Source organism: Papilio polytes, unplaced genomic scaffold, assembly GCF_000836215.1.
Source record: "Papilio polytes unplaced genomic scaffold, Ppol_1.0 DF824069.1, whole genome shotgun sequence".
NCBI classification, from domain to species: Eukaryota; Metazoa; Arthropoda; class Insecta; order Lepidoptera; family Papilionidae; genus Papilio; species Papilio polytes.
In genome coordinates, this window is record NW_013525135.1 from 995,405 (window position 1) to 1,012,806 (window position 17,402).

Here is a 17,402-nt window from a genome sequence, read left to right on the forward strand (position 1 = left end):
CTATTAAAAAAATAAAAAGTACTCGTAAAGTAACTTACATTTTTTTTAAACAAAGGCGCCAACATTTAGGTAGAGGGAAAAGATTATAAAACACTATTAATTTACTTAAACAGTAAATAGAATGGATGGATGGATGAGCCCGCTTTAACATCTTCGCACGAATGGGTCGGCTCGCCCGGTGTAATACCACGACCACACAGAAAACAGGCGTGAAGTGGAAGCAATTCCGCGTTTCGTCTGATGAGTGTGGTGCCGGAGACCTAATTTTAGTCCCTTCCCCTTTCCACCCTTTTCTTAAGAGGAAAGGATGGGGAGGAAAAGTGGATTTGACAGTGGAGGAGACGCATAGGAAGGGGAAATGTCCTCTTTATGTGCGTCTCCTCCTCCGTCAATTAAGGGTAGGCAACGCATCTGCAATTGCAGATGTCTATGGGCAGCGGTCGCTTCGCCATTTTGGCGATTTCTGGTGGCCGCTTGCTCGTTTGCCACCTTATGTTATAAAAAAAAAAAAATGTTTTATTGCATGTAAATAGTTCAAAAAATATTAATAAGCTACGTGAGTTAATCTAATAGAAAGGCAATTGGTACGAACAAACTTTACCGCAACTCCATTAATTCAGAGCTTCGTACACAGAATTTAAAATCTCTCTCGGATTTGTTGAAGCCAATTTATATTTATATTATGAACTACTTATGATACTACACTTTATTACATTGTATAATACATTTCGTAACATAAACCAAGATATTTGTTAAACAGTAATAATTTGAAAGTTTTTATGTTTGTGTGTCACTTGTATCAAGGCGTTTTAGCGGCACTGTTTAGCTGATTTTCTTCATTGATGTTTGGCAATTAATAAAAACCCCTGCCAAATCTCATCGAGATCCGTTGTGCTATTCTGGACATATGTAGTAACAAACATCCATACATCCATCTAAATAAATATTCTCATTTATAACATTAGTATATATAATTTTATGTAGATTACAGTATGATCTTTACAAAAATCATTAACTAAATTTTTCAATACTCCAAACAGAAACAAAATAGGTTCGGTTCAACTTCATATTTAACATATAACAAACTGTAATAACGAACACTAACAATTAATAATACTTAGGAAAGCCCGCACGTGTTTACGTGATACAAAAACACTTAGCATCACAAGTGAGCATAAAAACAAAACAATCAGTTAGGAAGGGACAAAAAGAAAGCGGATTCCAGTAATGGAACACGTTGAAGGAGCACTCTTGTTAAGCTTTTACTAATGGAAAGAATAAACAATACTTAACAGTTTTAAAATATAAACATTTAGTTCTTTAATCTTAAGACAAGTGGCCTAGGTTAGGCACTGGACTTGTTAATTACTGGTCCTGGGTTCGATTTCAACAATATAGATACTACTGATATTTTAAAATTTCTTATCTATCAATAATCTATAATCTATAATCTATAATATTATAAATGTGAAAGTTTAGATGGATGGATGGATAGATGGATGGATGGATGTTTGTTAGCGTTTGTAGCCTAAACGGCTGAACGGATCTCCATGAAAATTGGCACAGGTTTAGAGCATAGTCTGGAAGAACACATAGGCTACGTTTTATCCCTGGAATAGTTACGGTTCCCGTGGGATTCATTAATTTAGTTTTTTAATATTTACTCGATCATTCTGCAACGGTTCAACATATCTTATTGAAATTTGGCACAGATATAAAACAAAGTCTGGAGTATACATGAGATAAGCTTCATCCCCGAGAAATTTCCAGTTCCCGAGGGATACGTAGCTTTTTGTAATTTATATAGTTTGTATGTTTTCTAATACCACGCGGACGAAGTCGCGGGCAACAGCTCGTATTATAATAAAGCGTAAACACACACTTCTTTGTTGCCTAAGTTGTCAGTAATGTCATTTATAAAATAAATATTCACTACCGTTATATTACAAATAAAAGCTAGAAGTTACACAATTAATTCACTTTTAATGCTTTTAGTAGCTGGTAGTAACTGGCAATTAAAACACATGGAATGTAGAGTAACTAAATCAAACATTTGTTTAATTAAAACATCCGACAGGATTTTAAAAACACATGTACGAAAGTTCCATAAGAGTTTTAAAAATAAAACTGAGAATTAATTTAATGGATGTAGGGAAAAATTTTAAAAAATTCCAACCGGAGTAAGATATTCTAGTGGCTGCGAATGCCGCACTAAATTACTGCGAACATTCGATAATTGCTTTATCTGCACATTTTAAAATAAATCGCTCCGCTTTTAATACTTTTTAAACCGCAAATGCAAAAAGGCATCTTTACTGTACTTCTTGCTGTTAATGGTTTACAAAATGTATTTTATTGTTCATAGGAAATGTCAACTTCCATTTCAATCAATTCCTTCCATCCAATTCATAAATTTGTTATTGGCAATAAAATGCAACTGTTAAGATTATCGAAAAGGTCATATTACAAATTTAAACTTAAAAACAAAGACATATAAAACCTAAAGAAATTTTAGAGAGGGACATTATGCAATCGGAATTATCTGTAACACAATTATTAGTAATCCAAAAAAATACGACAATATGGAAATTTAACGCTTACCACGAACATAAACATAATTGTTTCCAAACAAATTAATTAAAAACTAAACCATTAAGCTTAGGGAAAGCGTGTTAATTATATTAAAAGCAAACAATAATATAGCTTAGCCGTGACATGAGCGAGGGCGGTCGAATTAAATAAACTCCTCGCCTATTTTACATTTTAATAATCTTCCGATCGAGTCTGTTAGCTTCCTTTCATATGAATTATGATTTGCATAATAATATGGCTTTCATCTTAAGACTACATTAAAATTATATTAAAGCGGCACACAGCAATCTATATTTACTTTGCGTAAAACTTTCAATTATAAATATCATAAATCAAATGACGACAAAGGGCTTTTCCATTGGATAACAATTATCGTTACCATGGCAACCTTGCTTTGTTGCTACTGGTTTTTAGTTTTTATCCCTATCTTGCAAAACCATTTTTCCGAATTATTAGTATTACACCCTTTTAGTTAAATAGCGTGAAAATAAATAGCCTAAAGCGTGTCATAAGTGGATAATTTTTTTTTTATAAAACAAACTTGTTAGAATTATGCAGCAATTCCTCGTAACAAAGAAGTATATTTATGTTATATTATATTAGTATAGAAATAGCAATAGAAAGTACATTTAAAATGTGAACATTGTGAATTGCTCGCAATATGTCGACTGTTAAAATATTACAACGGTCGGTGCTGGCGGAGTTCGAAAATGAAACACACAGCCGCGGGACACGACCAGTTGACCGATGAATGCTACGAACCTTTGAAGTGCTTACGACCTCTATTAAATGTTTGCCTTTAATATTTATATTGCACTACAGTAAATATGTTTGTTCCCCTGACATTTTGATATTTTCAATTTTATTTTAAGAATGAAGTTTGTTTTCTATTTATGGATATAGTTTTAATACAAACTTGAACATCCTGTATAATATCGATTATAAAAGAACATCCTGTATGTATAAAGTCTAGATCCCTTTCGGTTTAGATACAAAATTAAATACTTTCATAAACAAACTAGTTAAGATATTACGATGTAGTTGAAAAACTTCAGCAACTATGCTGAGTTGCTCGTGTGGTTTATTGAAGAGATGTTTGTTTAAAATCTTTAAAGTATATTATCGGGCTTGGGGTTTGTTAACATGAGATAGTCTGAGCTTAGGTTTTATGTAACAAATTCTCGTTGCATCACATCTGAGTTACCCAACATTGCTAAAATGAGTAAAATTTGAAATTGTAGAATACAGAAAAAGACATTTTTCTAACCATATTTCTTTTATTTGAACACAAAAACAATAATATTTATTGGTAACTAATATTGTTAGCAATCGTTTGTACGGTTGGGAAAAATAAGAATAAAGGTCGTGCCACATAAATATTAAATAACGTCTAACTTAAAGAATACGCATGTATTCCGCAAGTTGGCGATAAATGTGGCAAGAGTAAAAACAAGCGAATCAACGTTCACTATACTTCGTCATTGGTCTGGCTCCCTTCCATTTCCATTAGCGAATGTTTAGCCAAATTGTTTCCTGAACTTTACTCCATTAGATGAAACAGTTTCCTTTTTGTGTCTCCCCCGACTAAGTTTTTTGTTCCTCTTTGTAAGCCAAGTGTTTTTTCTGCATACAATTTCGTAACAACTTTTTATTTGTTTGTTTAAGTGCTTGCATATCTTATTTACATATCATAAATATGACATTTTAAGGATGTCATCCATATCTTACTATTAGAAATGCGAATGTTTAGACGGATGGGTTTGATAGAAGTTGAACGAATCTCGATGAAATTTGCCACAGATTTACTGCATGTGTCTGGAAGCACACATAGCCTACTTTAGTTTTCTCTATTTGAACGCGAAAGAAAGCTAGTAATCATTTCTATAAAGAAACTAGGGTGAATATTGAGAGTCGTGTCAGGACCGAATAGATATCCGTTCTTACGCATTGTCTCTACTTTATGTGAGTGAGTTGTGTTGATAATAATTAAACGGAAATGGTTCCATTATTAGTTAATTGAATAAGAATTAACATTATGACTTTTGTAAGAGTCGAAATATCTTAATATTTATTCAGTGTGATAAATCATCACCTACAAATTAATTTAACTACCGCTGCGACACTTCTTATGCTGGAAGCCGGCTGCTTGGAATTTGGTATAAATTATACTAATGGATTTCTTGGAACAGCAACATGCAGTTAGCTGTTTGTAGCAAATTTATGGACTTGCATTAACTCAATTGCTCTCTTTACTCATTTATTCATCAAAAACTAGTTGTCTTATGTCTTAAATTACATTAACATAAAAGTATATTTTCCGTTTTCAAAATGACATGGTTACGAAAAAGAAATCCTCCATTCTATAGCAATCAATTGTTCTTTCTCTCTCTATCTCCTTACGAATGTATCTTTCATCTCTGTCGTGTAACGAAATGTGCATGACGTGAGGCGACCTTGAACCTTGAACGTTCTAATTATGAAATTGCCGGTTAAGAAGTTTCCATAAAAAAGCCACATAAAAGACAATAAACGAAAGCGACATTGACGTAAATAACCCAAGAAAGCCGTGTAGACTAATTTTCGTAGGAACTCACATAACGAGGGTGTAAATCCGACAGAATTATGAACGAGCCAGCGCGGATAATAATTATACTAAAGTACCTGAGTGAGATTCACATTTACGTTGTGACGACCTATTTTTGTTACAGGAACTTTATGTTACTATTACTTTATTACTACAAAAGTTTACGAAGAATTTCTCTTCGAATTTACCTAACTTGCATACTATGTACTGATATGATAGTTAGCTTTCCTACAAGCATGTAGGTGGCACGTCATAATTGTATTGATTCCAAGAACCGAGCACTTTAAGGAAAATTAACGACAATTTGATAAGGGATCGTAGATTTCCATGACTATGCGCATTGTGTTGTTGCCTTCGTATATCCCTTTGTTTGAATGAAGATAAAACAATTTATTACTTCATACATTTTAAGACCAGAATACTAACTATATGGTGTTTGCTTTATTTTCTCCTACATGTGTACTCTAATCGATTTCTTTTGTTATAGAATTATTTTCGTGTTTAGCTAGAACTAAGACTAACCTTAACTTTGTTTTTTTTTATTTTAGAAACATATTTTTAATTAAGGAATTTAAAGGCTGGCAACGCATAAGTGGGGTATGGCCATCGACGATCATCTCTGTGTCCATCGTTTACTCCTTCTCTTAAAAAAAATATGACATCTGATGAACGATGTAACGGTTTGTTACATACCAATAAACATATCTAAATAAATTAGAGATTACAAGTTAATGTCACGTCTCTCTACATTTCAAAACGCATTGTTTCACCACCATAAAATATAGGTACTAAACCATCGTACAATGCTTGGGGGAGCGAAGTTTAACAAACTAAAGAGCAATAAATCTAAATCACGGAAGCGTTCCGGAGGAGCGGCAATTGTCGCCTTCAGCAGAAGCGACGCACGTAAATAATACAATGCAATAACAACGTAGTGGGCTAACTGCGGCGTGCCTCTGTTATTACTTCCCACCTCAATCTGGCCCCACCCCGCCACCGGCCACATACCGACGGGAATCTCACCGGGTCGCGGGAGCAGAGGGAGGGGAATCTCACCGCCTCGCCCCCCGCACCTAATGCGACATTCTTACGTGACAACGATTTATCCAGCGTGTATTGTCCCAGCTTAATTTATAGCGGCACTGGAAACTGGTGCGGACAAAATTATTTTCTCATATTCAAACAAAAAAATTGCGAATAGCTCGCAAAAGCAAAAGAAAGCAATGAAAGCGGTCAGACACAAATCATTTTTGCGTCTCTATTCCCTTTTTACGTTTCTCTTGTCTTTACGCTCGGTCTCCACTTTTTATGCCATTTAATAACCGCATTTACATTGAAATCGTCAAACGTTTTGCTCTCTTCGTGGATTTCAATTTGTATTTAAAGTGCAGGAAAGATAAATGAATTGCGCAAATTACATTCTGCATATAGTAGCTTGTATCTAATTGCCAGCTAGTTTTCAAATTGTCATTTATTTGTGTAAAGGACATATCACGTCGACTGAATGTGTTCGAAACGTTCAGTCAAAGGCAGTCTGATATTGTGTCCGAAATTTCGCGGTCAGTCGTATCGTGGACACTGTAGACAAATGAATGTTGTGTGGACACTTTATTACGGGCACTTCCTGCTTTGATAATGTCCATTGTCGTCCAGTTGCGTATCACTTAATATATTCAATATTGTTAACTGAACAGATTGAATACCCATAGTCAAATTTACATTTGCATTCCAAGATCTTTAGTAAAATAATCTGTATTATAGATAAAAATGCTTTCAATCACATTTATTTTTGTTTCAAATTTTAAATGTGCCAAATAATATTAAGCATATTGCGTTGATTCATTTTTTTTAATTTCGCTTCACGTTTATTAAATTGTTGACAGTCAGAAAGAATTTATAGAAGTTTATATCATTCGTTGGCCTCCAGTGCACGAGTCTCGCAACCGCGATCGGTTCGTCTGTTTGTTCAGTATGCTTGTTTAACGGATAAGATAGAGATAAAGCAGTATTTATTGGGTATTCCATTCTTGTATTTACTTTTATCAAACAACATTTGCTGTTTGTTGAAGTAGCTCGGGGAGTTATTACCGAGTCAATGATATTTATCATTAGATGAAAGCTATGATGCCGTAACATTATTGATATAACATTCGTCATGTAATGAAAAAAAAAAATTCATTACATAATAACTTTTCTTCTTCTTTTATCTTCGCCTTTTCCCAGTTATTCGGGGTTGGCCTTCCTTGTCCTAAGTCTCCAAACAGCACGAATCTTAGAGGCTTGTTCGTTAAGTTTAATTTCTTTCATATCCTTTTGGACTGTCGTCATTACATAATAACTTTAACCACAGTTAAACTTAAATTATCTTTTGCTCTAAAACTCAACTGTATTTTTTATATGATGATGTGGCAAACGAGCGAGTGACCACTTAAATTCTCCTAAATAGCGTAGTGATCATGGCCCATAGACATCCGCACTAGATGTATTGTCTGTGATGATTTGTAGATCAATAAAGCTATAAATATTTTTACACATACTTTTATTCAAGTAAAGCGTTTCTTATCAAAATGCCCATTGGCAAAATCGTAACTTTATGTCTCACCTTTCCCGATAAGAATTACGACACCTCGAAGTTTTCTGACTTATGCCACCGGTGGATTTTATTGAGTAATAAAAGTTTTAAAATTTATAGTTGTTGGAAATTTGAATAACTCGTAAATTACTTCTAGAAGTTACTTAAGTTGATTTAAATTGGCGAATTTAATGAAAGTACAAAACGGTGAAATTCAATTTTTCATCATTAATATCTATTAACAGATATAACTGTTCAACTAATCCACTCTCAAAATAGAGATCCTAATTTTCTTTGTCATAACTTACCCTTGTCCCTACGAAGGGTCGGCACAGTATACTCGTATATAGCTTTTCAAAACCTTTACTAGCCATCATATGTGAATTCACTCCCCTCTTAAGAATTTTTTTTTTTCAGTGGGTAGTGCCCGCTTCAACATTTTAGCACGAATGGGCCGGCACGCCCGGTGTAATACCAAGACCACACAGAAGACAGGCGTGAAATGGAAGCAATTCCGTGTTTCGTCTGATGAGTGTGGTGCCGGAGGCCTAATTTAAGTTCCTTTCCCTTTACCATCCCTTTCTTACAAGGAGAGAATGGGAAGAGGAAGTGGATTTGACGGTGGAGGAGATGCATAGGAAGAGGAAGTATCCTCTTTATGTGCGTATCCTCCTCCTCCGTCGGATAGGGGTAGGCAATGCTTCTGCAATTGCGGATGTCTATGGGCAGCGGTCGCTTCGCTATTTTGGCGGATTCAGGTAGCCGCTTGCTCGTTTGACACCTTATGTTATAAAAAAAATAGATCATCTTTTACACAATCTATCTATAGTTTCTTTGGACTTCCTCTATCTTTGTAGCCATCTGTTCAATCTTAATACTTTCTTGCGTGATTGTCTTTGAATATTCCTGCATTGAAGTAATCCATTATTTTTTTTTCGTTGTTCACAGGTTCCGTAGCGTCCTTATTTTTGACAGCGCTATGTTCGTCTATTACTTTCTCCCAATTATTAAGGTGAGCTTATTTATTAATTTCTACTGATTTAGATGTGTTTTTGCCTTAATATAAGTAAGTTTTTATTACATGATTGAGAAGAGGCTTAAAAGAGGAGAGGACAAGGAAGAGGAAGGTTAATCGAGGGGAAAGAGATTTAAGTATGTTCCATTGTGGGCTTGTAAAGTTCCTTTCTGACCTAGAGCTTTAACTAATAAACCAATTTTGACAAATGAGGTGTCATTTCATAGGTTTACATCACCTGAGTGTTATAGCAGTGTTTTTTTTACAGTTTTTGATACCATAAAATTTGTTTCTTACAGACACATCCTGCGATGATGGCGTGCCTGGGGCGAGTAAGCTGTCCTTCATAACGTCATATGTAAATAACAGATATTTTAACACAGACGAGTTGTGCTCACCTATTAACTGTATGTAGTTCTTAGAACTTTGGTCTGAGTGCGGTATTCTTTAACAGAATTCGGTCTACTGATATACGAGTTCATTGAAAAATATAGCATTGACAGCGAATGAAATGGTTTTATAATAAACTGAAATATAGATAAGCAAGATACTGAAAAGAAAGTAAATAGAGAAACTGTAGAATTGGTTAAATACAGTTTTAGTTGTTTCTCTATACTCTTTCATTGCAAACAAAATATATGTTTATTCACTAAAACTTTGTGTTGTCATTACTGTACTGTACAATTTAGAAGAAAAATTAAAGGAGGGATTTTGATAACTGACAGTCTTTAGAGCGTAAACAGTGCGTTTTTACAGGACATTACAGTTAAATTTGTTTTTTAATTAGTTCTACTCGGAGTAAAACATTAAATTGATGGAAAACCTTCTTAAAACTACAAAAACCGTTAATTTCTTGTATTATTTTATTACCACTAACAATCCCTATACTGTTTACTAAGTATCATCAAATATTCTGTTCGCAGTCAAAGTTTAAAGAGTCTGAACCGCACTCAGTTAACTTTAGAGATTAAAGCGGTGTTGTTTCATTCTTAAACTGTACTGAAATAAACAATGAATTAGACGTAATATGTAATTGTTAAGTTAATAATAGCTAGTCTTTTTGTACGTATTTTTTTAGTGTTAATGTAATTTTTTTAACTTCTTTGATGAAACTTGTGTACACTTTATTGAAATATATATAAGTGTAATATTATATTTTGATTTTTAGTTACATAATGTTTAATAAATCATTTTTGTCAAAGCTGTGGTAAAGACACTGGAATTTATATTGTAGTATCTATAAATTAAAAAACATATATTATATTACACATAATATTATTTACTTTATTCCCTTAATAGTTTAAAAATCATGTAAAAAATAATTTTCATTTAGTATTTGTTAGAAATATATAAATAATCTATTTGTTATTAAATGTACTTCCAGTACTATTACGGTATATAAGGAGTTTCCGCGTACATAGAATTTGTATATAATAAAAATAATGAATAATGTAAATTACTCAACGTGTTTGTCATAATGTGATGTGTAGATGATTTATTTGTAGAGAAAACATAGCCAAATAAATACATAAGGTATATTTAGAATAATTTATCTATGTAATTTATTACTTCTTTTTTATCCAAATTATATAAACTTTATTTTAATCGTTTGTTTATTTATTTATTTTATTATTAATAAAATAAATTAAAGTGTAACATACACATTTAAATCAATATTAGAAAAAATACTTCAATTTATAAATAAAATAAAAACGTGCTCGTACGTACCTGCGAAATAGAAAATTCATTGATTTTCTTTTTTAAAAAATGCAAATATATTTTTGCCAAAAATGTAAAATAAAATTATGTAGAACACAGAGATGAATAACAGTAAATAATTATTAAATAAAATTTATTATAAAATAAAATTTACCCAAGAACTTGATTAGTCGCCGAATGACTTCATATAATAATTTGGCCTTTTCGTATATTTACATGTTTAAGGTACATTTATTTAAAAATAATAGAATCAAGTAGATATCTCTACAGTTTTAAGATAATGGAAAGGAATTGAATTTTATAACTCTTATTTTACCACTTTATGCAAAACTGCTCTGAAATATTGTAAGGCGCTTTATATCAGAACGTTTCGAATCAAATTGTTTGAAAAGTTCCTTTGATTAATTAAGTCAAATTTAAATAGCGTGTACTTTTTTTCTTTATAATTCAAATATTTTAATTAAACATGCACGTGACCTTATATGGCTGTTGTTTAAAATGGCAATAATGCTTGTAGCACACGAACGCGAAAACGAACCGGAAGCGAAAGCGAACCGGAAGCGAAAGCGAACCGAAAGCGAAAGAGAACCGAAAGCGAAGCGAGTTGTAAAGCTCCTAAGATGAAAAAGATTGTGATCATATTAGATTTAATGAGTCAGTCTGGAAAGCAATACTTTGGGAAAATAATTCTCTCGTATCAAACTTCACTTCGCGTCAGTTCTGGTTTGCTTTTACGGCTGTGTGTTCCAGGCATAATGATCAAAGGTATTGGCGATTGTTTCATATTGATTTATTATGTACTAATACTTCAATCGTCTAGTTATTTGCGAAGTGTATTTACTTTTGAAGTTATTAAAATGTCACTGAACAATCGTGATAATATTTTTCTTTCGTTTAAAACAAACTGGTACTGACAAAATACAATACTTGTCGCCAAAACCTTCCGCAATATTTCAATTATTGTAATTAAATATTACATACTTATAGAAGTAGACGTTTGTTTAAGAAGTCTAAAACGAAAATTATACAAAAATGTTAGAAAAATGTCAGTTATTTAAGTTTTATAAGACAGTCAAATATGAATCAGTAAAAGATCCTTTTTTTATATGTAAAAATGTGATATTTTAAAAACTCGTTACTTGTTCATCACTGGTTGGAGGAAAAATATAAAAAAAATATGTTGAACTAAAAGCTGATAGCTTCATCTTTTTATTTATTCTATGTGTAAATTTTATACGATGTGATTATGTGCTCTGCGTTTATTTGCTCAATTAATTCTTTTGAAGAACTCTGTTATATTAAATAAATGATCAAAATTAAATTGCCTTTTTTTTCTACTAACTGTTTACTAACTACTAACTACTCAGTGACAACTGATCGTGTGTAACGAGGTTTATGTCGTTATCCTCACGTCCACTCTGGTTTTGTTGCTTTAGAGCTGCGCACACCTTTGACTCAACAGTCGCACACAGTTGTGCGATTGTCGATTGATTCGCAGCTAATTCAACCGTTTAGTTGCACAACTAAAAATCGAGTAGTGTGCGCGAACTACACAACTGAAACTAAATTATCGCACAACTATTGTGCGATAATTTAGTTTCAGGTGTGCGCACGCTCTTAAAAGGAATTTACTGAGCTTCCATTAACTCAACCGCATACATAACACCAACCACCCCATTATCAGTCTATCATACACTTAAAAAGTTAAACCATTTCTCAAAACATTACAAACTCAGAACATAAACTTGTCTATAAGATTCCGGTATTCAAAAGGCACTCAAAACTCAAGCACAACAAGATTATCTCGAGCAATTAAAGTAACATTCAGATAGCAAGCCTGTAACCGTAGAACTCTACACTTGTTAATAAATATTTGTGGTCTCTATTTCGTCAAAACAAATGAAAGAGATGGCAATACGTATTAATACGAATGTCACCGTAGTGGTATCCTGCGCTAAAATCTTCGCCGTTCACACGACAGCTCGGGAATATTACGAGCGTAGAATTACAGGTATTACGGCGGAATTACGGCGCATTATTCCGTCGGATATCCGAATGACGAGCGGTGTGTTGACAGATACGCTTGGGATGTACGGTGTAAAGCCGTCTTCACATCATTGTGCAGAATTTTATTGTTCAAACACTTTATGTGGACAGTGATAAGATCTAAATTGTATGCAGTGAATAATAAAAAATAAGAGTTTTAATAATGTATAATATCATACAATTATTGTTAAAAAAGACCTGAAAACACAACAAAAATATTTCAACTATGATTCCTGCCATTTTTGGACACAAAAATGTAATATTTTTTATACTTATGGTCGCTACTTTTCTTCCGGAAAAATGTTTAGGAAAACTTACGTTTATATCCGATGCTCACCGCTAGAGGGCGCTAACTTTTAAAGCCAAATACCTAATCTCTACCATTTATTCAATGTACGAAATCCCGGATGCCGTACTTTCATTCTCATATTTACTTCCATTGTATTTAAGAAAGTTGTTTTTCAAACCGTACTATATTTACTAAATTTATTATAGTAGTTATTAAAAGAATGAAAGTGCTAATAAAAAAAATAAACTCCTACAGTAAAGGTATGACAAAGTAGAAACAATTACATTTGTTCTCAGGAAAAGTGCGTAGTTATTTTTTCATTTAAACGACGGGAATTTTTCTCTTCGAAAATTATTATGGTAGAAAATTAGTAAGAAGCAATGGAAGTGGAAATCCGTCAGCAGTTGAGTTGCTAAGAAATTTTTGAAGGAAAAAAGCGATTATGCTTTTATTCAGCATTCTATTAAAGTCTAGGAAAGAGAGAACTAAGATGTGTCTATTAAGAACACATCTATTACTTTCGTTATATATTATTTTTCCTGTATCTTAAAATCCGCTGACAGTGGTAAAGTCTGCTTTAACATCTTCGCACTGTAGGACCGGCTCGCCCGGTGCAATACCACGACTACACAGAAAAGATGATGTCTGATAAGTGTGGTACACTTAATTTTAGTCTCTTTCTCTTCCCAACATAGTCTTAGATAGATTAGATAAGATGGGAAGAAAAAGTGGATTTGACCGTGAAAGAGACCCATAGGAAGGGTAATATCCTGCTTCTGTACGTCTCCTTCTCCGTTGGTTAAGAGTAGGCAACGCATTCGTAATTGCCTATAAAAAAAATGAATGCAGATGGCCGCTGGCTCGTTTCCCACCAAATAATTCCATTTCAGTTACAAATATTATGAAACCCTATTGGGTTTTAAATCGTTCAATGCGTTGCTATCACAGTTATCGACCGCGTCTTAATCTCTGCCGTGATTTATGTTGCAAAATAAATGCAAGACAATGTTTGCCTTTTAATTTATAATATTGCAGATAATTTTCTATATATAAGTTCTCCTATCATAAACTAACATTTGAACATCGCAAATAAGTTTTGTTCTTGCAAATTCAGTTCTGGATACAAATGCACAATGGTAACACGCGAGGAACAGCCACTGAAAGAGGAGGTTAAAGTAAAGAAGAAAAGTCTGAAAGAGAAAATAAAATATATAAAGGACAACATAACATTAGAACCAGTTTTAGCTGGTTACGTGATACCGGGAGTTTTATCGAGACTGGCGACACAAAATTTGAATCTAGATAAAGCATGTCGTGTCAATTTACAATACGGCGATGTTGTTTGCGATGCGTTAATCGCAAAGGAAGGAGACAAATACCAAAGAGAAGAGTTAGAAGTTCAACAGCTAATCGCATCTATGGAGACATGGAAAAACATCATTTTGTCCGCATTACCTTGCTTCCTCATTTTATTTATAGGTGCATGGAGTGATAGAACTGGCAAGCGAAAAATTTGCATCTTACTTCCTATTGTAGGAGATTTATTGGCTTGTTTAAGTGACATTTTGAATGCATATTTCTTTTATGAGTTACCAGTTCAAGTTACGATGTTCTTTGAAGCATTCTTACCAGCTATCACCGGAGGATGGATTACGACGTATATGGGTGCATTCAGTTACATCAGTGATATATCTTCTGAAGAGACAAGAACGTTTAGAGTGGGCATTGCTAATTTATGTCTTACTGCCGGTGGACCAATAGGAACAGCTCTTAGTGGTATTTTGTTAAAGTTTATTGGATATTATGGAGTATTTTCATTGAGTTCCTTTCTGTACGTTTGTAGTATATTGCACGGAATATTTTATATCAAGGATCCTGAACGACCAATGTTAGAAAAGAATGTAGAGGTAATATTGTTTATCTAAGAATTAGAACATTAGATCTAAATGTAGAGAAGTCCTTTGCGATAAGGATTACATTAAGAAAAGACAAAGGAATAAAAAAGCAGCCTTAAACTTTCTAAATATTTAAGTTGCTTGCATTTAGTAGATCTTCTTAGTGCTATAGAGTGATAGTACGGTTCGATAGCTAAGAGTTGACAATGTAATTGACAGTAGGGTCATTGTTATTTAAGTCCACTTTCTTTTGATGCCGTTACACTTTAATAAGACTTCTTTTGAATTTCTAAGAACCATAACCATGACAAAATACTTACAGGATACGCCATCAAGTGTGGGAACGTTTCTTAAATCATTTTTCGATATCAAGCATGTAAAAGATACTCTCACGGTTGCGTTCAAAAAGGGACCAAACAAACGAAGAACGAAATCGATTCTCGTTCTTGCGTCTATAGCTTTTATCTATGGACCTGCTTACGGTATGTATTTTTCACTGAAATAATACTAAGGTCAAATTATTTAAGAGATTCGATTATTGTACTTCAAATAAAAATAAAATCACAATTACAATTTTTTTCCCAGCATTTTTATGCAGAGACAAAAATTGAATTTTTTTTTTACAAGTTGTGGAAAAAAATACATGCTAATTTGGTGCGTTATAACCTTAATGTTTTGAATTTTTCAGGAGAATATACAATTAGATATCTTTTCACGAGATATCGTTTCAACTGGGATGCTGTAAAGTATAGTTTTTACAATACTTTTTATATTTGCATTCATGCATTTGGTATGTATATCAATACAAAATTGTTTTAATATAAATAGGCATTTATTACGGACAATATAACATTTTTAAGATACAATTCTACTATTTATTAATTCCACATTATTCTTTCATTAATGCTTTTTTTATAATAATAATATGAAACTTTCAGGAGCTCTTGTATCCATAAGCCTTTTCAGTCGGAAGTTTAAATGGGACGACGCTACGTTAGGTCTTATTTCGAATGCGAGCAAAATGGTCGGTGGCTTAGCAACTGGTTTATCACGAAACAGCTTAGATATGTATTTAGGTAATTTTTGTTTTATTTCCTTCAGTAAACAGGAACTTATGACAGCGCCATCTGTTGATATATTGAGATAACTGATAATCTTTTTAGATTGTTTTGATCTTTATTTGTTAGTTAAGTCCTCAATTAAATCTTTTCTTAAATCTCTTTCAGCTGTGGCAGTGGAAATGTTTAATGCAACGTCATTTACAGCTTTAAGATCGATATCATCGAAAATGGTCACCAGTGATGAATTGGGTTTGTTTTTACTATGATTTGTGAGCCGTGCATACTGGTGTTTGTGTTGTTTCTTGCTATGGCCCAATCTTTAGCCATTTCGATTGGTGAAATACTACGACCTTACTGAGGACTGGCGTCTAGTAAAAGTATTACACATATCACATAATGGGTGAAGTGGTGAAATTCTAACTTTAAGAATCCAAGACGGAATGCTCTCATTCCAATTCCATAAAAATTTAATGGTAGTGGAAAACTACAATTTGAATAGTCTTGGTACTCTCTTGATTTAGTCAGACCTCTCTTCTTTCCCTATTAATGGAGACATTTTTTAACTAGACTGATTTTTTACTTCATTACTATGTTTTAAGGTAAAATGACGTCATTCTTCAATCTAATGGAGGTGCTCACATCGATGATGTTTGGTCCCTTCTACTCCTGGCTGTACATGATGACGTTGAAGATAGACGCTGGCATCGTGTTCTACCTCAGCACAGTCCTCACAGTACCGCCTATTTTGATTTTTGGGTACGCATAGACAGAAACTTAAGGACTCCATTGAAATTGTCGGTGAAGTAACCTTTAACATCTTGTACCATTCAATGGACTTCTTTATACGACATCTACTTTCTCATTCATTTGTTTCATTCTTATATTCTTGGTCCTTCCTTCTCCTATCGTCTATTTCTCCTTACTTTTGTTTACTTGATTTCCCTCTCGTATCAGACATTGTACCTTTCTTACCTTATTCTCTATTGTTTTATATATCGTTCTCTCTTCTTTTCTTTTGTGTCATCATCATCATTAACAGCCTTAGGTCGTCCACTGCTGAACATAGGCCTCCCCCATCGATTGCCACTATGCCCGGTCCTGTGCCGCCCGCATCCAGTGCACTCCCGCAACCTTGACCAGGTCATCGGTCCATCTTGCGGAAGGCCTACCTACGCTGCAACGACCTATCCGTGGCCGCCACTCCAGGACTTTTCGGCTTCTTTTGTGTAGCACTTCCTAATTTGATACCTTGTCTATTCAACAGATCCTTTCTAACCATTCCCAACCTTCCCATTGTACGTAATTCCGATTCATAAAACATTTCTTCTTAAATTTAAATTTATAAATTACAGATGGTTTTACATTCAAAATAGAAAACGATTGCGGCAACAGAAAATTAAAGAAATGGCTGGCGAACAAGATTTGAGTAAAACTGTACAACAAAAAAATAAGGAAGATTTGCTTAGCAGTATTGATTTAACGGATAATAAAATTTTTATTGAATAAATAAAATATAAAATATTATAAATTATTTAGATGTAATACATTAAAAATATTATACATCTTAAAAAAAATCTAAAACAGATTGCTCACTTTTATTTCCCACAAATTAAGATAAAATTTGAATAA

General features: G+C 33.3%; 2 protein-coding genes across 2 annotated transcripts in view; both read left to right on the forward strand.

Moving 5' to 3' along the window:
* The window catches only part of LOC106100140, a 158,247-nt gene extending 148,864 nt beyond the window's left edge, over window positions 1-9,383 (forward strand). Inside the window, exons 9-10 of the mRNA XM_013278883.1 lie at window positions 8,697-8,760; window positions 9,063-9,383. Of these exons, the coding sequence (XP_013134337.1) occupies window positions 8,697-8,760; window positions 9,063-9,078 (80 nt within the window). The 3' untranslated portion in view covers window positions 9,079-9,383. The remainder of the gene's footprint in view (window positions 1-8,696; window positions 8,761-9,062) is intronic.
* A 4,567-nt stretch (window positions 9,384-13,950) lies between these two features.
* On the forward strand, window positions 13,951-17,279 carry LOC106100083 (proton-coupled folate transporter-like). Its single transcript, XM_013278818.1, has 7 exons — window positions 13,951-14,724; window positions 15,035-15,194; window positions 15,401-15,502; window positions 15,651-15,788; window positions 15,939-16,022; window positions 16,373-16,529; window positions 17,126-17,279. The coding sequence occupies exons 1-7, from the start codon at window positions 13,951-13,953 to the stop codon at window positions 17,277-17,279; spliced, it is 1,569 nt and encodes a 522-aa protein (XP_013134272.1).
* The last annotated feature ends 123 nt before the right edge of the window (window positions 17,280-17,402 follow it).